The following is a 23865-nucleotide window of genomic DNA, read 5'->3' on the forward strand; positions in this document are numbered from 1 at the left end:
TTCTGGTAACATTTATGTGGGTGATTAATTTAGCCTGCAGTTCAGGTTTGATGTCAAAGTGATTTCAAAGATACCTTTTATACTGAAAATACTAACCCTGCTCTCTTTATTTTTCAAAGCCAGTATGATCTAATGTGAGAAATGAGCGAAGTTTTCTGAAAGACATTTCCTTTCCTTAATGAATGAAAGTCAAAATGTTATTATAGATTCTCTTTTCAGTACGTCTTAGCAGTGCAGCAAAATTGTCAGTTTTATTGCAATCCTGAATCAACACACACAGACGCACATACACATACGCACACACACAGACACACATCAGTTTTAGATTTAAACAACCTCCATTAAACAATATCGCCTCCATTAGAGGGAAAAACAACTCTCCAGTCGATACTTGTAAACTCCACTGAAAAAAGACCACAAGAAACAACCCTGTAAAGCTTGTTATGTTGTTAACACCTTAAAGATGGTCTTAAAAAGTATATGTTTGTTATATCTGGCTCTCAAAGCTGCAGTGATTGTTTAAGATCTAGGTAGTTTAGTGCTTTAATATCCCGAGGCTGTCATGCATGATCATGTGACCTTGTTTCATGGCAGCCAGTCTATGTATACCATCCAAGCAGCTGGTTATCAAAGCTCATTTAGCACCTTTAGCACCCGAGTTTTTATTTTTCAATCTCAAAATAGCATCCTCATGTGAGGAAATGCTTTCTTTTCTAATCCCTTTTCATCCCTAATTTGACTGCTTGAGCTGTATGTCTTCATGTATTGGTAGGAAATCATTTATCAACAACAAACTAATGACTAATGTCCATTTTGGGTTTTGAATGCTCGGAAAAGATGAAGACATTAAACACATGTAACACACTGCATCAGTAATGATAACCATAATCTGTGTAAGCAGTATCCCGGCTGCTCCTCTCACAGTTTTTAGCCTAATTATTCATTAAGCAACCAATTTTATCGACTTACTTGGTAAAAAAAAATATTTTGGTAACACTATTTTTAATTTGTGCATAAGACTGAAGGATGAATGTCTCTGACCTTTGTCATTAAGTGTCATTTGATCAATTGTTTAATTATGAATGTAAAGCTGATGTTATTTGAGATGTCTTTGTTATCACAACTTGACATTAATCAAGCCAATAACGTCTTTGTTATGACAACTTGACATTAACCAAGACAAAAATGGGGCACCTCTGTAGCTCATTTTGTAGAGCGTGGTGTGCCCCATGTACTAAGGCTGTTAGTCCTCTGCAGCAGCCGCTGGTTCAACTCCCGCCTGCAGCCCATTTGCTGCATGTCATTCCCTCTCTCTCTCTCTCTCTCTCTCTCGCTACCCCCTTTCCTGTCCTATCTCCAGCTGTCACTATCAAATAAAGGCAAAAGTGCCCAAAAAATAATCTTAAAAAAGTCAAAAATGTCTTTATGACAACTTGACAAGATCAAACTTAAAGAAACTGTTTAGCTTTATGTTTTTTTAACATTACATTATACTGACGTGGTTAGTTTTGTCACTGGTCTTCATGAGACATTATAAGTGTGTCATGAATATTTTTCTTGATCTCAAGTAAAGCGGCACCATTTGAACATGTCATAAAGATGCTATTAAATGTTATAAGGTTTGACAACCAAGGTGATTTAGCTCATAGAGTTAGCTGATGGACAGATAGGAACTAGCTAGTGTATGTGTGCTGTCTTCTTTTATCTATAGCCTGCATTAGTTGCTAGCTGATTAACAGTGGAGCTGGCCACCTAATTAGCTAACTCCGCCTCGGGTTTCCAGGAGCCAAACCCAACAAGAAAACCACTTCGGTACTTTATTCTCTGTCAAAATGGCCACTGTTGTAGCAAAGACATTTTCGTCTTGGTTAATATCACAATGTCAACTTTGCATTAAAAATGACAACAATCAAAGACTCCATCATGTTCGTGACATGTGTCCTAACATGTTATGATAGTGTAATGAGAGTCTTATGCACATCCTTTCAAACAAAGTGTTACCAAATGTTAGAAAAGCAGTAAGGCATTTGGATTGATTTTTTCTTTGCAATTGTTAAAATGAGTTTTTCTTCTTTGCAGGGAACGTCTCAGCATCCATTGGTTAGACATACAGTAGTGTACAAGTGTCCATTCCCTTTTGTTAGACACCATCATTGAAAAAGCCTGAGAAAATGGGGTTAAAAGGTATCTTAAAAGTTTTTTTTTTTTTTTTTAACTCAGTCAGGAGTCTTTGTTTGTGGAGTTATGGGTGTAATGATAGTCTAAATGTCTCAAATCTGTCATTTCTTGAGGTGAGATTTAAGAAGAGTTTTGGAACCTTATTTCAGATCAAGAATTCAACTCTCACGCACATTCTCACATTCATTCATTTACTCAGTCAGAGGACACAGTGAGAGCGCAGCCACTCATCTTCTCTGCACACCACTGCTGCTGCACTACAGGGTGCTCCACACTTCTACATCCTTATTCTACAAGGTAATTTACTTTTGTCAGCCTCACTGTACCATCAGACTTCTCATCCTTGTTCAAGGAAATTCAGACTCAGCTCAAGAGTGTTTCTCTACCTGAAGATTTTCTTGCCTTAACAGCCTTTTCTCTCCTATGATTTCCACAACCTGTTATTACGGAGGGCCCGTAGAGTCGTCCTTTTTGTGTGTGTGAAACGGGGACAAGGGGGGGAAGAGAGATGACTCTCTCCTAAGTTGTAACATCTAGAAAAAGATGAAATAACAGATTGTCAATCTCTTACTTAGATTTATTCACGATTTATTCTACTTGCCTACGGGATGGGTAACCTTGGGCCCTCTGTATCACACATATTTCAGCCATGACTGATGTACCAAAGAGAGACAGCTTTCCACAGTGATGTAAAGACACTTTATGACGCGCGGCATCTTATTTTATGACCGGCCATAAAAAATGAAGAAACTCTCTGAAAAGCTTTTTCTCAGCAAAAACCCAAGGCGATCGGGAGGTAATTATCTGACTAAACCTTTCACAGCTTCTGTTAGTCACAAAATCTGGCAAGAGAAAGATGAGGCTGACAAATAAAACTAGGTCTGAGCATTGAGTGAAAATGATAGACAGCCTTTCTCTTGGCATCTTTATTTCCATTTCCCGCATATTCCCCTAACCACTAAGCTCACTCAAAGACTCAAAATTCTCTGTGGCACTTTTGGGGGAGGATATGGATAAAGAAATGCATGCCATGAGCGTTGCTTGCTGCAGGGAGAGACCTCTGAGTTCATCTCATTTCAGAGTTTCTGAGCAGCAGCGAAATGACTGTCTGTTCTCTCCCTCTGCTCCTGCTGGAGCGTGCAGTGGACTTCCTCAGGGCCACGGAGACCAGGCTCCTCTCTTCCATGCTGTTTACCACCTCGCTGCTGTCAGACGCGCGCAACTTTCCTCCAGTGCTACCGATCAACACAGGCCACTGTATCTGTGCCAGAGGCGTCTCGCTATACACAAAAAAAAATGCATTAGGGCTATTCTTACAGATATTACAGTTAGACTTTTAGAGGCTAAACTTTTGATCATCGGTGGTTTGACCAGTGGAGTGTTGGATGGCTCAAAATCAGAATTTCTATTGATGGAGTTTGCCCGAGGCTGCCTGACAGTCGTCTCCGAGGAGTTCCAAGTGTGTTCGTGCTCAGACAGTCGCACACATGCATAAATGTGCACTCAGACACACAACAATGCATAATAAAGCAGCAAAGATCCCACATCCACATACATTTTCAGCAGAGGCATGCACATTATCCTATGTGTCGACAAACAGTCACACACGACCCACACACACACGCAGTATGATCCATATCTCCTCTCTCCTGGACTCCTTTTTACGTTGCATGTCTGTATGGTACGGTGTGATCACTGGATTTTCTTCTCCCAACCACATAAACCTCAACACGTATGCTGTCACACATACAGCACAGCATTCATTATACTGTAGCACACAACCCCTAACACCACCCGGACTCCTGTTTAAATCCCCCCTCCACCAGGGAGCAGATACAGATCCTTGAGCTGCAAAAAATGACTTCTGCAGGAGCTTTGTGCAATTACAGACATCTGCAGACCGCGTCGCTAACATCTCAGATGACTTTTACTACGACTGTGTTGTGAAATGTCATTGTTTTCCATTACCGTTCCCCAGGATTGCCACGCAGTTCTGTGTTCTGAGTTTTGTTTTTTCACCCTCACTGCACAGTCCGTCATTCTTCTCATCCTTACGCACAGACATTTAAACTCAAGAGCGTGTCTCTAACTGAAGACGCATCCACTTACCTTGACGGCCTCCTTTTACTCTGATTTATACAACCTGTAATTATGGAGGGCTCAACAGAGCCGTCCCTCTGTCTGTGCGATATGAGGACAAGAAAAAAAAATATCACTTTTATCAAGGAAGAAGAAATAACAGGCTGTCATTCTCTACTATTCTACCTGTCTATAAGCCAAATAAACACAGGCTTCAGTAGTTTTTACAGTACTGTGGTGTCCTTCTGTTATCTTTGTATCTTACATTTGATCGCCTGTGGTTTTATTTGTCAATCTCACAATAATATCTTTGATTGAGGAAATGCTGTGTGAACATTTATCTGGCACAGCTCTCCTACAGTCTCTTTTCTAATCCTTTTTTATCCCTTATTTGACTGCTTATGCAGCATGTCTTCAGTTGTTGGTAGGAAATCATTTATCCATAACAAACTAATGACTAATGTCCTTTACAACGATTTATCATTCGTGAATTTTTAGGTGCTTGTTTGGTAACACTTTATTTGACGAGGTGTGCGATTTGAGACTTTCATTACAGTCTTTATGACTGTTTATGACTGTTATCATTAAGTGTCATTAGGTCAGTTATGTTATTTTTAATGGAAAGTTGACATTGTTGGAGATTTCTTTGTTATGACAACTTCCAAGACGACAAACTGTCAAGATTGTGCCACTTCATTAGTCATTATTCAAATTCATTATTATTCAAAACACTGTCACAAAAACATTTGACAATCTAAAAAAAAATGTAATGACATCTTTGCAAGTCCAGACTGTACCACTTTTTTATGTTTGACAAGTTGTCATAACAAAGACATCTGAAACAATGTCAGCATTGCATTAAAAATGACATAATTAATCAAATGACACTTTTTAACATCAGTCAATGACAGGGGTCATGACATGGTTATGACAATGTAATGATGGTCTTATGCACACCCCTTCAAATAAAGTTTTAACAAATGTTTAACTAATAAGAAATGAGATTTTGTGAGAGATATGTACAACTTGTGAAACAAAGCTCATTATTTCTCCATATTTCTCCACGTTTGTATGTAAAGACAGTAAGCGATTGCATTGAATTCCTGCCCACCCCTTCCTCTGAGCATAATTAATATTGTGGTTTGCATTATTTGACTTCCTGGAGCAGCTGCAGTGCCTGATGTCCAAGGCCCATTGACTCTCTTACAATGTAACCTTGCTGGAAATGCCAGAACATTAGTCACCCTGTTCCTTTTTGCCAACTCACTGCATTATTCTTACCCACTTAACCGCATCTGATTTCATATATTTGCACAAAAAAATACCCAACCCCAATGTATATTATTCGGTATACCTGAAATGGATTCACTTGGATATGATTACCATGTGCCCAGAGTCGTTGTTATTTATGACACAGGTCTCTCTCCGTCTGAGTACACCGCTGCTTCATCTGTCACTGTCACTACTTTTATTTGACTCACTTTCAAAGTGCGTTTACTTCACTGAGCGAGAGCGAGAGCTGGTCACATTCATAATCTCACCGAGGCAATCTGTGGTCTTAAATGACAACAGCAGAGCCCACATAGTTAAAGTTGAAGCCTTCGATTACCCCTGTGGGCGCCCTCGTAGGAAGGCTAACTGCTGCTCTGCTCCGCTCAGCACATTTGGCCCCGTTCCTTCAAGAGCACTCGTCTCCTAGTTCATCTCGTCTAAACAACCACCGGCTCCTTAGCGGCTCCCTGCACCGCCATTCACCTCCTCCCTTCCTGACACTGTACAATGCACAACACTGGGCCCACGGGCAATGGACAGAATTGAAGTGTCATAAAAAGCCCATTCATGTCCCAAATGTGTCTTCAAGGCAGAAAGCTTTGAGGTTGTTTTCCTCTCTGCACAACTGGCGAATTGCTGTTCATTGCTGTTGCTCGCTCCCCCCACCAGGGAGACGTGACGCTTTGCAGACTGAGCCGGGAAAAAAATGTTTTTTATGCACACAAAGAAATGCCTGGAAACCGCTGGAAGTTTTCCCAAGTCGGGCATAACTAATGCCCAAACGGGAGGTTTATCTTTTTTATTTCCATTAGTGTTTCTTTAAGATTCCTGTAACACTGAAATACATTATTTCCGCGCGATCAGATATGGAGGATGGATTTCAAATGTCAGTCTTAGCAGCAGTTACCTTTTGGATCTAATTGAGGTAGCTTGTGGTGCAACACTCTGACTATTTAAGGAATGGCAGCTTACAAACAGCTCATTTTCAACATTGTTTAGACCATGTAATATGTAATTACTCTGCATCTCCATTTCGGCAGAGACAAGGAGGGCATTTTAGCTTTCTTTTTGCTGTGTCCTTGATGATAATGTTTAACTTTTCGATTTGCTGTATCATAGAGCACAATGACAGTTTTCAAACTTTGAGGCGGCATTCATCTTGACAGCAAATGTTTTAGTTTCGGTCGTAGTCTTCTGATCAAAACACCATTTAGTTTTAGTCATATTTTAGTCATCTGAATTGCTTCAGTTTTATTCTGGTTTTAAAAGAATAAATCTACAGTAGATTAAGTTGACTAAAATCTAAAGGGATATATTATTTAAATGTTTAAATGTTTGTCTAGAATCTAGAATTGAAACTCACATTTGACATCTATTAACCTATTATTAAAGGAGAAATATGTAATTTATTTACCGTGAGATGTCATAGAGATTGAGGAAGCATGGTAAACTGAAAAACTGTTCCAGCTGTTTTTGGTTTTTTATATGCCTTTTTCATGTCTATTACAGTTAAAATGAACGCTGAATGTTTGCCAAATAAGTGTCTGTTTATGAGTCATAATAAATCAGAAATAATCTTTTCTAAGAAGTGGATTTTTACAGCGATTAAATTGAGTAACATGTAAAGGAGTCTGGCAGGCAGTCATGAACTCCAAATCCAGAGTATATTTTGGGAGCAGTGTTTTCGGTATGACAGGCCTAGTTTTATAATGACAGACAACTGACAGCTCGAAACAGCTGATCAACTTACAGTGTAGGACTTGTCGTTGCACGTCAGCGTCAAAATATAATGCTGTGCTTGCCTTGCTGTCCTGTTCAGCATCCCTGCAGCCTGTAGGCACCATGCCTGAGTGTCAAGTCTTGGGAAGGGGGGCCGAGAGAAACAACTCACTTTAACCAAAGATGGTGTATTAAATAGCGATTCAACCAGTTTAATATACCATCTATGGCTCCATCTCACTATTTGAACAGCAGTACACTAAAACATTTCTCCTTCAACATTAACATTAAGTATATTACATATCTGCTCCTCTCTTTCATAATAAAATTACACTTAGGCCAACTACACAATTAATAAAAGGTCCTGTTTTCCTTGACATCAAAAGTGAAATTTATCCATGTCTGTTCTTCGCCTCTTTTTCTCCTAAACATTGACATTTCTTTATAGTTTATGAGACATGCAGTAAGTGTATGCTAGTTCACTTCCTGGGTAGATCAGTAGTGTCCAATTGTGGATTGGATCTCTTCCCAACTCCTCTGTCTTTAACATTTTCATCTTAAGGTTAGATTATTAGTTGATCAAAATGATTTTGTCATAGTTTTAATCATAAAGTACTCTTTATTTAGTTATTGTCTCATTTTCATCAGTGAAAAAAATGTCTTTGAGGGGAACTGTAATGAAAATTATGAATGCAATTATCACTGCTTTGAGGTCCATGACTTACAATGGTCACCTATTCTAGACCCACTATATAGCAAAAGGACAAAGAAGCAGCCATATAATCTGAAATTGTTTTAATTCTCTTTTCTGGCCTATTCATTTATTTGACTTAATTAGCTATTAAAGGATGGCCTAGGCGGCACATGTTAATTATTTCAAATATATTAACATATTTGCCATAAAGAGGGATTCATCACAAAGGCTTCATTTGTCTTTGTGCCTTGGCAGTATTTAACATTACCCCTACTGAACCCATAATCTCAGGACATGCTAAAACATCTATTTTTAATATGCAAATGAATAATTGAACATTTCTGATGATTCTCTCGTCATTGTTAAGTGATGTGCATTTGCTTCCAATGGCTTCATTTATAAGATTATGGCTGCCCATATGAGAGTGAGGAATGTCTTTCTTTCTCCTCATGCAGACCGTCAGTCCCACAGGATTATGTGGCACTTGCTAATATATCTGTATTGATGTGATTGTATGTGTGTGCGTTGCGTGCTGGAAGGTGAGATGAGAGGCAGGTGCTCGAGAGAGACAGATGATTACTTATCTTTAGTCTAAGGGAATTTATTTACAGAAATGACCCAAAGGCCATTTTGGAGCTAAAGAGGCTATGGGATTTGTCAGAGATGAAAACAACTGAAGTTTTGAAGAAACATGAGGCTCAGACTTATTGCTGATATATAAGGCACGGAGCGTGGCCCCATCCATCTTGGTTGGGTCACAATACTTCATTTTCCCTCATTTCTCTGAAAGGGGAAAATATGATTCCACCTATCGATTGCTGCATAAATGTGTTGCCTAGTGATGAAAGATGAGGTGTGCTTTGCTTTTATGTGATCTGATTAACCTCCAGCTGGGAGTGGGCTCTCTGCTCTGCCCTGGTTCTCCTGCAGTGTCAGAGTGCAGGTGATGGGCACTTAGAGCGATTAGAGTTCCTCTGTGTTTTGTTTGTGTTGAGATACCACCCAGGACACTTCACTAACCAGGAGATTATATTGCTAGCCAGCGAAGACGGTTTTACATCTAGTAGGCTGCACTGAACTTAAAGGGGTGGTTCAGTTTTTTTAAGTAGGTTCAGCCTTTACTTTAGCTTTACTTACAAGCCAAATATCTCTCTCCAAAGTAACCGGACTACTTTGACAAAACAGTAATTTTACCTTGAAGAACACAGGAGTTGCTGGTCTACTGCTGCCTGATTGGTGACTTTGGTGTTTTAAAAGGTTAGTAAGGATTCACTTAATAACACAAACAACTAACTGATCAAAGCAGTGACAACCAGCAACTCCTGTGTTCTGCAAGGTGAAATTTACCAACCAGTGGCATGAAGTAATTACGACGGGCCCTAGTGCACCTTAGTCACTAGTTATGAAGCAGCTTGCTATCCTAATGTTACCTGCTGCATGGCTGTTGACACACAACAGATGGCAGCGTCGATACTAGTGCTAGCCGAACTGCTGTGTTGCTGCCATGAAGGGGGTTGTCTGTGTGCTCAGCTTGTCCATCTTGACAGATTTTGCACCTAAACTATCTAAAGTTTATGTATCAGGACTTGACAGTGGACAACATCAACATGCATATAACCCAGCAACCATCTTTACATATCCGTATATGACAAAAATACCAAAGACAATAAGAAATTCTTCCACATAAACTATAAAATGTATAAAAGCTATTCAGTGAAATTAATAAGCATGCTGTTATAGATTGCTGATGACCATCTTACCACGAAGGCATATATAGCAAATAGCACCATTTGTAATTTAATGTGAGTTCTTCTTGTGAATCATTCGCAAGGGCCATTTCTCTTTCCCACACATTGTTTGAAGGCCCACTCTCACACCATGGGCCCCAGTGCATCACACTGCCTGCACTGTCTATACTTACGCCCCTGTTACCGACTTGAGAGAGAGAGATATGTGTCTTACATAATGGTGGTTTCCTGTTGGAAAAGGTTGTTTGACAGGAAGGTAGAGTGATGAACATATTTTAAATATAATGTACACTTTAACTGATGTTGATTTCTTTTTGGGTGGCCCTAAAGTGGCTAAAATACCTTGTGCTGCTAACCCCATTAGCTTAGCTTCCATGCTTGTACTCCACTCTGCTTCCACACTAGAAGAGTGACTGTCATCTCCTGTAGGTAATACACTAACTCATACAACCTGACCTCATATGATTCAAACTATCCCCGTAAGAAGGCTCTAAGTGTCCATTTGAGATTGTAAATGGATGAGCCTAAGGATAATGCATATTTGTGAATTGGACTTCTTATAAATTAGGCATTTGTTTTGTTTTGTATGCCCTCCGGCCTCTCAGTATTCCGCTACTATAATGCTTGATTAAATTTCTTCAAGCCAGTCCTCAGTCAATACAGCAATTTAAATAGTTTGGGGGGTTTTCAATAGCTTTGCTAATTGTCGTGCTGCTCGGTGTCTTTGGACATACTCAGCCTCCTCTCCCCCTTGTGTGCACACAAGTCTTTATCAGAAATAGTCTTTGATAAGGTTTTTAAACTTCTTGACTTTGCCAATGGCATTTTCTCCACCTGAGCAGCAGCTGACATTTATATCTGGCCTTCCAAGAGCCCAAAATACCCTTTTCATCCCATTGTTCTGCATCTGAAAACGACAAAGTTACCTCTCATACTGACCGACAGCAGGTCCATTGATGGTGACTTTGAGGTCCCCTAAGCAGCTCCTCTACAGAACAAGCTCCCACATAGAGCAAATGTTTAACAAAAGGAAATGCCACGTTAAAGATCACGTCTTAATGTTTTACCTTGTGGACTTATGAAAATTTGGAATTTCAAAAGCTTTTTAAATGTCAGTATTAGAAGACGCAAAACAAGATGTGCCTTCCTCTTTAAAACACATAATCAGTAAAGTAAAAAGCTGAGGCGCTTCCAGACATGAAAGTGGGAGCAGAGTAGAACAAATAACAGCAACAAAGAGCATGAAAATGGCATGTAATGGGTAGTTTAACACGTGTATTGAGGTAATTTTTCTAAATAAGGATCCTCCATTTTATTTTTTACAATAACTGTATATAGTTGATTAGGCCTGTCTGTTCTTTTGTTGAGACCTAGAGACGATTGAAAAGATGACGAAAAGATGATTCATCCAACTGTTTTGTTTGAAAGTTGAAAAAAGGTTGAAGGAGTCACTGAGGCAAGAACAAACAGTAGACAACTTTTCACAAAGTCAACCTTAAAATTGTGTAAACTTAAAAAACAAATCCAAGCCTAGCCAACAGGTTCATAAAATATAAAGTAGGGATGCACGACAAATATAGAGGCTGATAATTATTAGCTGATAATGGGAACTTTATATTGCTCTTCATCACTGCAATAATGAAATTAAATAACATTGGCTATAATAAGATCTCATTTAAAGCTTTTGTCAAGGCATTTAATTTGGAACACAAAAAGTATTTAAAGTAACTTTAAAGCTATTTGATGTACTTTAATAGAAAAAAAAAATGAAATTTGAAGAGTCAGAACTGGTCTTGGTTTTGTTGTAATAATGATTTCAGTAAATTTTGGTTTGGTGAGAGCTATGCAATATTAAGTCCTTCATCTTTGTTCACTACATCTTAGTCTTCCTTACCCTCAGGTGTGTGTAAGATACAGATTATATGAACATTAAAATACAAAAATGTGAAACTATTGGTAATCTCATCAGTATTGGCCATAAGACACAAATAGCCTAATTATCAATTATCATATTGGCTGAAAAAAAAATGCCATCCATCCCCAACATTAAAAAAATTAGCTACAATCATTTAAGGCCTATTTAGATTTGTAGCATGAGTCTACAACCAGGCTTTCCACGATAAAAGGCTTTATGTAGGTACAGTGGTGCTTTGAGTTAAATGCTCATGGCTTGCATGGTCAAATGCCCAGGCAGTTATTGCTAACATCTGATGTTTAGCAGTTTTAATATTCATCATGTTCACCGTCTCAGTTTAGTATATCAGTGTGCTAACACTTGCCAATTAGCATTAAATAAAGTACAGCTGAGGCTAATGCAGATGTCAGCATTTTTGCAAGAATATGGTCATAAACAAGTGTTAACTTCTGGGAGTGAAAAATGAAGCCAACACAGCCATACGAGAGTCAATCCCTGAAGACCTAAATATTAAAACGCCCAACTTTACAGCAGAAATAAACATGTTTACAGCTTAGAACAAACAAAAACGGTTTTGTTCTCTGTAGCTAATTTCCTTAATATAGCTCACTTGTCTAAATTACCTGATGGAAAAAAAAACAAAACAGAACAATGATCCCTGTGTCCTAGTGTTTTTCCTGCAGTCAGTCATCAGCATTAGATCTTGGTCCAAACATGCTGCATGATGCTGGTGAGATTTCCTCCTTAGGTATTGAAATCGGGTATCGAATGACACCAGCTTTTTTGATGCTCTCTAGTATTGAAGATATTTTGACAGTGACATTAGTTTGGTACGTAGCTCTACTTATTATACAGTCCATGGTCATAAACCAAACTGACCTGATGATTGTACTAGGTGAAAATCACCAAGGTTATATGGTAAAATTCATCCTTCATAAATGTCTGAACCTAATTTCATGACAAATAAACTAGCTGTTCACTTCAAACAACAAATCTTGGTACAAATCACTGATGTGTGAAAGGTAAAGGAGTTTGCTAAAAGCATGTAGCAAATGTTACTCAAACAGATATAGTGCATTTATTGAGGACTATTTTCAGCTATGGATTAATCTCATTTGGGCAGGACTGTCTGTGGGAGGCTAAATAAACTACAGTGCCTGTGTTGGTGGTAATGAGGTAACATGTCACCCTGTGCAACTGTGTGGCTCATTGATGTGTTTTTAATAGTTTTTCGACAAAAATTGAGCTCTGTGGCACAGAGGAAAAACAGGCTTTGCTTGTTAGCAAGACAAATTCATCGCTGGTTTTGGTGTTTTCATAGGATTTCTTGACAGTAAGAAACATGTAGTATATATTGCCTTTTTGACACCTTCTTTGAGGCTTTCATGGACCAAAACAGAACTGCATAGGGTAAATAATGGATGGACAGACAGATGGACCGGATTTAGATTCAAATACCAGCCTTGTCAATAACCACTTGTGGCTGTTTTTTTTTTTTTTTCAGTGATAGACGAGACGGCAAGAGTTGCATCAGCAGGTTGGAAAACGGTGAACCCCTGTACAGGTGCTTCTAAAGCAGCGATGTTCCGCCGTCTTTCGTGATGGCTGTACAAGAAAAGCAAGTCTAATTTTAAACTGAATCACACAATGAAGGAGGCATGTGGGCCATGCACATCATCTCTCGCTGTGCTGTAATCTTTGACTTCTCCTGAACACTCACAAGAAGACAATCATCACCACCTCCCACTCCCTCGCCCCTCCTCTCGCTGCTTTTCTTCCCACCTCTTACCTCGATGACTTCTCTCTATAGATTTCATATAAGGAAATCTGTTTGATTAATGAATTACTGAAGTCAGGCCAACTTAATATGTTTGATGAGGGAGTGGTTGCAAGATGCACACATGGTGGAGGATAAAGATAGGATGAGAGGAGGAGGAGGAGTAGGAGGAGGGAGGCAAGATGAAGGGATTATATTTCTTGGGTGAAGTTCTACTTAGGTCGCCAGGGATCTGAGAACAGGTGATTATAAGAAACGGTTTGATTTGAAGCCACACATGGCTGTCTCAGGGACATGAAAGCTTTAATGCCATTTTGAGAGTTTATTTTAGAAGTTGGTTGCTGCGTGTTTTAGGAATTCCACGTTAGGTGCATTTTAATTCAGAGTCCCATGCTCCTGTGGGCCTCCTGGCTGCATGAATATAACATCAAGACATTTAATCCTGAATTGAACATGTGTCGAATGATGAGGCCAGTCCGGTTCAGCTGCGCGTTTGATATGTGATCAGACTCCTCAGCCCGTGTCCTGAGGGCTCGGCGGTGCCCAGAAATCCTCCGCAAGAGTTTACAGCCAGGATTTACCACAGGGGTTAAGTTATCTGCACAAATCATTCCCTTTTTCATTTGCAGAAACAACCCTGCAGACATGATTTACAAGTACAGTAGCCGCAGACATGAAATCCAAGGGCAGCTCAGGGCTACAAATCACGCCGGCTTTGCCTCTCTGTTTACGACGACCTATCGGTGTCATAGAACGGGACATATTCTAAATCCAAAGTTACAAATTACAACGTTTTTCGGCCGTAATGAGTTATTTAGTTTTGTCTGTGTCATGGTAGGTGGAAACTAGGACAGTGTGTCACGTCCCCCAGAGAAACGGAGAGAGACAGAAGAATCCTCTCTCTGTGCTGAAGGCATGATCCAGCACCAACCAAGCACCTGCTCCCCTCTTGACACGGCTCTGTTTTGTCATTTTTCCGGGTAAACATCAGTCCCTCAGTCAAACTGTGCAGCAGTAGTCGATCGTGGTAAACTGTCTCAGTGGAGGCCTTTACATGCTTTAGTGTTTCCTTCCCATCAGGGAGGCAGCGGTGTATAAAAATGCAGTTTAACTCAGGAGTCCGAGCAGTTTGAAGGAGCGCAACATGAATACCAACAAAAAAGCAGCTGCTTACAGAATAGTGCAACTAATTTATATTTATGATTCGTTTTTATTATTTCCATGGCTTTTCTGTTACCCGTATCAGTGTCAGACTTTCTGCTATTAATGCATATGATTATACAGAATAGAGGTCTTTAATTAGGTTCAGCTGTGTGGCTGTTTTTCATTTGGACAGCCAACACAATTTTCATAGCTGTGATACAGACAAAGGCCAGATTTTAAACATTTTCGTATTTATAAGGGGATGAAATGGATGCCATGTAGAGGATCTTTGATTTCCTGTCATTGAAGTTTCAATCCATGATCAGACCTGTTGTATCATACAAAAATAGACCATTTTTACACCAAAATTATTGTGTAAATGCATTTTTTTAACACAACTAAACCCAAAATAGGTGATTAATCCTTTTGACTTTGCCAGTGGATGTTTTTTTATTTGCTGATCTGCACCAGAAAGCTAAGACTCAGCTCACACAGGATGCAGTGTCTGTGTTAAACTCTCACTACATTTGTAGCTTCTAATTGAATCTGTGTGGTTGGAAGTTTCTAGTTTTTCTCCTGGCTGTTTCCTGTATGTTTCAGGTATCTGCTTTATTTTACTGTTTGCTGTTAGCTTTCAGTTGGATAGTTGCTAACTTTCTGCTGATTAAAACCCAACATTTCCAGATTTTTTTTGCTTCATAATAAAACTTTTAAATAACAAAATAAAGGGGGTGACATGTTTCCATCGCTGCCAGTCGGAGCTGGAGCCAATAAATACCTGTGACTGTTGCAGTCATTTGACCTGGGAGTGAATACTGATTGTACCCTTTCCCACTGAAGACAAAAGACAATTGTTAGTGTGTTACGGTTTTCCAGTGTAAAAGGGGCTATAGATGTAGCTGCTCCAGTTTACCTTATAGCAGTATAAGTTATAACAGAAGAAGAAGGATTGGTTATTGACTCTCTGATTGATTCATTAGATTTCCCATTAGGCTGGGTTGCAGCCAAAGACAGCACCTTTTGATAAAAGACATCTCTGAAAGACATACAAATGAAAGGTAGATAATGAAAATGTCAGTTCAGCACCTGTAGCTGTCCATATTGAGATCTATGACTGTAAATAGCTCAATGCATGGCATGCACCGGACACGAGAGACCCTTTTCATGACTCTTTTTGATAGGTATTGATTGTTAAGTGGATATATAAGGTCATTTTCATCAGGGTACATGAGCCTTAGGTATATATATTGTTAAATGTACAGTAAGCTTTTGTTAGGCTATGTTATGTCCTTATAACCAAGTGAACTTTGTGTCCTTAACATTAAGTGTAACAGGGTTTTGTTTTCTCCTCTGTGTCAGAGCTGGGATGGCCCTCTCTGAAGTGCTGCTCTTGTGCCTGATGCCGGTTCTGTCCAACTGGCCAGCCGGTCATCGTTCTGTTGCCACGAATTTTCACAAATCACTGCCACGCCACGTCTCCAACAGCACAGAGGGATCGAGACAGAAAATCAATGGGCTCTCATGGGCAACTCCATCAGTCCAAATATTGGAGCTTGATGGCGAAGAGAAACGGGGTGGGGAGGATTTGCAGGATGGAGAGAGGGAGGGATGGAAACAGATTTTAGGGCCATGTAAGGTCTGGAAGGAAAGAAAGACAGAGGGAGGCTCAGAGATCAGTGCCAATATGATAGCGGAGAACAGATATATTTTTCAATACTTTAGCAAAGAGCCACTGTCAGGCAGAGCTCCCAAGGTGGGCACAGGGGAGTTGCAGGAGAGGCTGGGAGAGATGTGAGGCAAAGATAGTGCATGAGGTGCAATGGTGGATTCAGTATGTCTGACGGGCAAAGGTGAAAAAAGTAAGAAGGGCTCAGGTGCATGTGGGGAGGAACCGTCATGCAGAAAGTCATGTTGCATTTATGATGAAACGCATCCAGACCCTGGTTAAGATTTAAATAGTTTCATTATGTGACTCAGTGATTTGTGTCAAAAATTATACTCGTTTTCAGTCCTGACTCAGTCTAAATCTAAACATACAGACATGATACACATATCGTGTGTCTGGATTAAGTGTGACGCACAACATTATGATCCCCCTAGAATTTTAAGGCCTTGTGGTATGCACTGCTGGTTTTGGTCAGATATCACAGCTGAAGGTCTGTAATTTATATTTGCGTTCAAACTTTTGTTCACTCTGTATATTCAATACTTTGAACAAAGTGAGTATGGCTTAATAAGCTGCATTCATAGCATAGAAATGCACTGTGTAACCTATGAAAGCTGCAAAACATTAGCAGATCATGAACCCAGTGTGAATGAAAGAGATCAAATACACATCATTGCTTTCCGAATGAAAGGATATTTGGCAGTATTTAATAAAAATAACGCCATGGTGGGGGTTCCATGGTCTGGTGGCCCACAAGGCGTGTATGTAAATGCAGAGAAGTGTTCATTCCCTGCCAAGGCAAACAACTTCGCCATTGGGTGAAGCTGTGACTTTGCCCCCTTAAAGTTCACTCAAGGCAAAGAAAGAATGCAAATACGTGGCCACCTCCCTTATTTCGCGCATGTATCACTGCGGCCTTAGACGGGAAAAACTGTCATTACTGTATGTCCACTGCAAATAAACGTTAATTGGTCTGCTTAAAAATTAGTGAAAAAACACACTCCTTGTAGCTTCAGAACTTGCCTGAGAATTATCTATTATCTTTTTAAGTTTAATTCAGGATCAGAGCAATCCAGTGATAGTTGTCTGTACATCCATGAGTGCATTTCAAAGAAGTACTGCTAACTTAGCTAAATAGCTAACTCGGCATACTTTTAATGGTGTAAATTTGCAAATGGAAACAAGTAGGTTAAAAACAGGCCCACAAGCTAACTAAACAACTCCAGGGCAATGTTAGATGGGTGTGACAGTTGTCTCAGTTTTGAAAGGGCTGCAAACACTGTCAGACCTTTAAAACCCCTGCCTGAGCATGAGGAATATAAACAGGTTTTTCTGAAAACAACTTTTTGTTTTTGTTAAAACAAAACATCAAGTGCTCACGCTATCTTAAATGTGTGTGTAAATCAGCAAACATAACCTGATTTAGATCAAGAAATATGTGCTCAAAAGTTCAGTGAAGAAAAATACTTTTCCCCCAACTCTACACTTTGTACTAATATTCTTAGCATACCACTTTTGCAGCAGTAACATTTTCTACTAACAGGAAATTATGCATTACTTGCACACAGCAGACATCAGTCAAGATGCAGAGATGAAATGCCACTGCCAATTAAACTTCACCAAGAAGAACCAAGATGTTTTATCAAAGATCTAATATTGTTTTTTTTTCCAAAATATTTCTTGAGCTGTCTCACCAGCATCCACAATTTGTTTGAATGTTTTACAGCTGTGAAGAGCTCCTCCTTCTTTAATGTATTGCACTGTGGGACAATAGTGCACATCAACAGCACACTGGAATATCTTTGTACACTAATAAGACTCTTTTGAGTATGTAATTCTGTCAGTTTTCCAGCACCATACTCATTACTTGCTCAGAATTACTAATGCAGTATGGGATTGGGACACATCTTAAGAATCTGATGCCAACTTTCCTTACTTGACAGTAGTAAAGCATAGGAGGAAGTTGGACTGACAGAGGGAAGGATGCAGGAAGGAGACAGATGATCAAGTCGGATGAGAAAAAAATGAAAAAGAATTGGAGGAGAGAGAAAAACAGATCGAGTTAGTGCATCATAATGAAAGGATCGAGAGCAGGAGGGAACGTGGACAAGCCTGATAAGCGAGCAACTCAGGAAGACGCGAGTGTTTTGAATTGAGTCTAACAAATCCTTTTAAATAAGAGCAGTGGCTCATGAAAGCGATATCATATGGAAATGTCTCCAACAAACCATTAAACATTCACCACTAGAACTGACTGGAGATATGATTGCCTCTGGTTGGAGGCAATGCATGCAAATGTTATGTTAAATGTGTGTCGTGAGTTATTTCCTCCAATATTTCTCATTCTGCTCCTTGATTTCACACCTGGCTCAGGTTTTGTTGATAGGGTTTAGACAATAAATCTTCCTCACACAGCTGCAAGTACCATGATGCATGACCAGAAGTAGTTTTTAGCTTGTCTGGTGAATTTAAGGTGAACATGTAGATAACTTCTTTGGTGGGAAGTAACTAAGTTGAGTTTTCAGGTATCTGTACTTTACTTGAGTATTTTTTTTCTGACAGTATTTTTACTTTTACTCCTTCCATTTTTACGCAAATATCTGTACTTTCTATTCTTCTACCATTTTCAAAACAGACTTGTTACTTTAATTCAAATAGATTTAAGGGGAATCATTGGTTATTTTTGTTTTGCATCATTGCACACCACTTTCCCAACATCAGGAGTGATTTCAGCTTAAATGGATGGGACATTAACACAAAGAAAAGAGAATTCCTTGATGCATCCATCAGTGCATATCATACACGACAGACATAAGAAGAAAATGACACAGAAGAGATAACATGATGATGACAGAAGACAAACAGTGTATTAAGACATGACAAACATGATGTAAACAACAACAAGAAGTAACAAGACAAAAACAATGTAGAATAAGTAACAAGATGTAATAAGACTAAAATGGTCTTAAAGAGGGGCGCCCCTATAGCTCAGATGGTAGGGCATGTGCACCATGTGTTGAGGCTATCAGCCCTCTGCAGCGGCTGCCAGTTTGATTCTCACCTGTGGCACATTTGCTGCGTGTCATCCCTTCTCTCTCGCCCCCTTTCCTGTCATATCTTCAGCTGTCCTATCTGAATAAAGGCAAAAAAAAGCCCAAAAAATAACCTTAAAAAACCATGGTCTAAAAGAGACAAAAACTATGTAAAAGACAAAAACGGCATAAAAGACATGACAAGATGAAAATGATGTAAAAGACATAAGACAAAAACTGTAAAGGATGCAACACGGTGAAAACTATATTAAAGACTTAAGACAGAAACGAGGTAAAAAGTGTAACAAAATGAAAACGGGGTAAAAGATGTAACAACACAAAAAATACAGACAGGGAGACTCGACCATGGAGGTGAGCTTCATGTAGCTTTGCACAGAAACACTGTAGAAATGTTCCTCTGGAGGCAACTTTATATTTTAATACTTTCAGTACGATCAGAGTCTGTACTTTTTCACTTTTACTTATTTAAAGATGTTGAACCAGTACAGTTTTTTACACGAGTGTATATACTTCTACTTGAGCAAACAGTGTGTGTACTTTTGCTACTTCTGGATAACATCTCCTTCTTTGTCTTTTTCTGTCTTTGTTTCAGTGGTGGACTGCAAGGTGATCCTGGAGGGCCTGCAGAGATACGGCCCTACACCAATCTATCTGCCAGTCAGCTACCGGATCCTCAACGCTGAGTCAGCATTCTTCCTACAAGAGGCCAATCAGGACTTAATGAGGAACTCCAGCCTGCAGGCTCGCACCGAGTCCTTCTTCATCCACCAGGCCCGGCAGATGCCCTTCATCAACGCCAGCTACGGGCCACTGTCCGTCCAGCAGCCTGTCCCTCTAGAGCTACTGCAGACTCTGCCCGGGCCATTTAACACACCCTCCTTCACCTCATCATCAGCCCCAACATCGGCTTCTTCGTCGCCTCTCTTCACATTCAACTGGAAGGTTCACACCTACATCATCAGCGAGAGGATTCACCCCAGCTGGCCAAAGGTTCAAGTGTTGTTCTACATTGCAGGGAGGGACTGGGATGATTACAGCGCCATCCACAAGCTGCCCTGCGTCAGGATGTTTGCCTTCCATGAGACTCAAGAGGTGCGTGGGACATGCAGGCTAAAAGGTGAGCTGGGGATATGTGTTGCCGAGCTGGAGCCCCTGGCCAGCTGGTTCAGCCCGCCCACTGTCAGGCCGGGCAGGCAGAGGGTCTCTGAGCAGGCCCAGGGCACTCCTGTGGAGCTCTACTACATGGTCCAAACTACAGACAGCGGAGACTGCAGCTCCGAGGATTCAAGAAAGGGCAGCTCCGTCCGCACAGACCAGCAGAGGCCGATGGGCTATTTTGCAGGGCATACACCTATGCAGCGCATTGGGAGCGTCAGGCTGTTTCAGCCGTTGTCTGAGCTGAAGTTGGACAATAACTTTGTGGTGATGGCGCCCTCCAAACCCATCCGGCAGAGAGAAACAGTCTCTACTTTTCTGGCTCTGTCCACACTTTCTTCAGTACAAATTTTCACCCTCAGGTGAGTCACCCTCAGTTTGCCCTGCTGCTCTGCTTAATGTCTGTCATTTTCTAGACTTATTAAAACAGACATCATTGGATGTATACTCAACAGAAATATAAACTTTTGTTTTTGTTCTCAAGACTTTTTCTGTGCACACAAGAAGTTCTCACAAATCTTTGTTCACAATATTGTAAAAATTTGCCAAGATAATCCATTCACCTGAGAAATGTGGCATATTGATATGCTAATTTAACAGCTTTATTATTGTACAGGTGTACCTTGGACTGGTCACAGTAACAGGCCTCTCTAAAATGTGCAGTTTGATCTCGAAAAAGACTTTTATTAGGTACTGAACTATGGATATTTCACATAGGGCTAGGCTATGCTGTTTTTCCCAGAAGTGCAAATTCATGACCTGCCCTACTCTGTCTCTGACTGGCTAGTACTCGTAGCTTTTGTTGGTTGGGTTGTATATAGTGTATATATAGTATAGTATATAGTAACTGTTAACAGTTTAAAGTACGCCTAAATGTATAAATTACATTTTCAGAGCAAACTCGCATAATAAATAAAACTTAACGCAACCATTTTTCCCTGGAGGGCAAAGTCAGATATTCTTACCCTAAAACTAACCAATCACTTCTCATGCCTAAACTTATCCAACCCAGCCAATTAGGCAATGAGTTCTAGCCAGTCAGAAGCAGAGTAGGGTCATGACTTTTCCCTCCTGAGGAAAAAAAATCAATTGTTGTCTGTAACCTTATTTGTAATAGCTAGGGGTGTAACGATTCAGTCATGCGCCCAATGCATCTGACTTGAATGTGTAAGATACGAGTGAATCGGTTCGGACGGCCCTGCATCGGTAAAAAGCTGCACATGAATCGGAAACAAATCGATGCAGCACTAGCGTATTGATACATCTCATTGGGATGCACATACGTTTAATTTTGGCATCAGGGAGCTACCACTGTTAACTTTCCTCCGTCTTCTCTCTCCTGCTGTCTCTGCCTAAACCGCTCTCGCTGGACGCCCGTTGCCACGTTCACAAAACAAGCGCTCCCTCCTCCCTCTCCTGTGTCTCCTCTTCATTTTCTCATAACAGACGGCACTGAAAACAGTGACAGAAATGACATTGTACCATGTCGCACCATCAAACTTTCATACGCTTAAGTGTAGGCTAAGTTTGGGTTTCATAAGAAAGACGAGAAACGCTGCTGCAGGTCATTTATGCAAAACGTGTCGGACAGCAGAGTACAGAGACACGAGTCTGACCCACAGAGACGTCATGTCACTGTGAGAGCATCACTGTTCCTCCACACTAATCCAAACCACAGCACTCTTCATATGAAACAGAGCAGCAGATCATCTTATTGCAGAAATACTGATATTTTAAATAGTTTGAAATTTTCTCATTTTTCTTATCTCATTTACACATGAGACTCATAATAAGATGTTAACATCACTGTAATGTTTCCTTCTCTCTGTCTCTACTGTTACTATATTTAGTAAAATTATCAGGATTTTTTGGCAACTAACAGCACTCTACAAATGTAGCATTACTTGAATCAAAATGTAAAGACTGACACATTGTATCGTATCGTGACAGAGCTGAATCGTATTGAACCGAATCGTTGGCCACTTAAAGATTTATAAGATGTATCATATCGTTGAACATGTATCGAGATATGTATCGAATCATCTCAGTCAGTGAGATACACACCCCTAGTAATAGCCATATGAGAAGTGCTCACTAGCATGGATGTTAACAAAAATCTAAACAAAATTTAAGAGAAGTACACCTTTTGTGTGAATGGGAGAAGTGTCTGATTTTTTGCACCTCAACTTGTGAAAAATGGGAGCAAAAAGAAAAGTGTGGTGCTTGTAAAAGAAGTTAAAAAGACGGCATTTGTAGACTTTTAGAGAAAGCAGCAGATACAAAACACACTCCACAACCACATATCTGACGATACGCAGCAACATTTACAGTGTACCCATCTGTCACTTAGCGTCTCACTTTAGTCACTGACTACAGTTGTGCTGTGGCGTATAGCAGGAAGAGATTTCTCAAGCAATCCTTAGTCATTGTTTGTCTGAGTCATATACTGAAATGAATCATGCAGGGGATAACTAATCTAGAACAATGCCTCTTTGTTTCTGAAACACTGTACTGCATGCAGCGGTGTTATGCAAACGTGTCAGATCTGCCTTCTTGTTCACAGTTTGTAGGCAACACAGTTATAATACAGTCCGACAGTGTACTGTACTGTATTTACTATAGGCCTACTATACTGTGGGGGTTTGCACACATTACTTATAACAGCTTGTTTAATCAAAATAATCTGCAGTTGGCAATATCAGGGATTATTCTCTGGCATTGGAGATTAGAAAATGTGTGTATGATAAGCTTTTGATCTGCCACACCATACTGCAGCCCACAGACAACGTTGCCATGACACTGCTAGTCTACTGCCCAGCATCAGTTAGGTTATTTAGCTTCTCTATTTAGGTCATTTTGTCTACTAATCAGGAAAACATAATAGCACAAATGAAAAGAATTGTAAACAATATGGTTGTATCCAAGAGCGACCTCATTGCACTCAATTACCTGGTCTTATTATATAAAACAACACAGACCAAATAACACTCTCAAATCCCTTCCTGCTTTGTTTTAGCAGAGCAAATGTTCATTTCATCTGGCAGACATTCTTGTGAAATAACATTTTTTCATTGACAAACACAGAGCTTGCCACACAGCAAATCTTGGCCCTGGACCAAACTCGAAACCTCTTGATACTTGTTTCAAAGTTGTCTTTAAGTGGAAGCACGAGCTACTTCAGAGATGCTCAACTTGCGAAAAAATTAGAAAAATCTGAAAATTGAGAGCACAGTTTGAAGGTTCAATTGTGGCCTTGTTTATGGTTTGTTATCTCATTTACAGAATATACACTGTTCTGAATATACACTATGCACACAAAAGGTTTATTTCTCTCAAATTTTGTTTGTAACTTTGTTAAAATCCGTTTTAGTAATCAATTCTCCTTTGAAAAGATAATCCATTCACCTGGTCACAATAAAAGGTCACTCTAAAATGTGCAGTTTGATCTTGAAGAAGGACATTTATT

The 23865-nt window shown here is 39.9% G+C and overlaps 1 protein-coding gene across 1 annotated transcript in view; it reads left to right on the top strand.

The window, feature by feature from the left end:
- Positions 1-23865, top strand: part of LOC146308258 (transmembrane protein 132C) — a 205625-nt gene that overhangs the window by 45587 nt on the left and 136173 nt on the right. The window contains exon 3 of the mRNA XM_084746052.1: positions 19837-20761. Coding sequence (XP_084602178.1) covers positions 19837-20761 — 925 coding nt within the window. The remainder of the gene's footprint in view (positions 1-19836; positions 20762-23865) is intronic.

The sequence above is a fragment of the Lutjanus erythropterus genome, chromosome 20 (assembly GCF_056507025.1).
Source record: "Lutjanus erythropterus isolate fLutEry1 chromosome 20, fLutEry1.hap2, whole genome shotgun sequence".
In the NCBI taxonomy this organism is placed as follows: Eukaryota; Metazoa; Chordata; class Actinopteri; order Lutjaniformes; family Lutjanidae; genus Lutjanus; species Lutjanus erythropterus.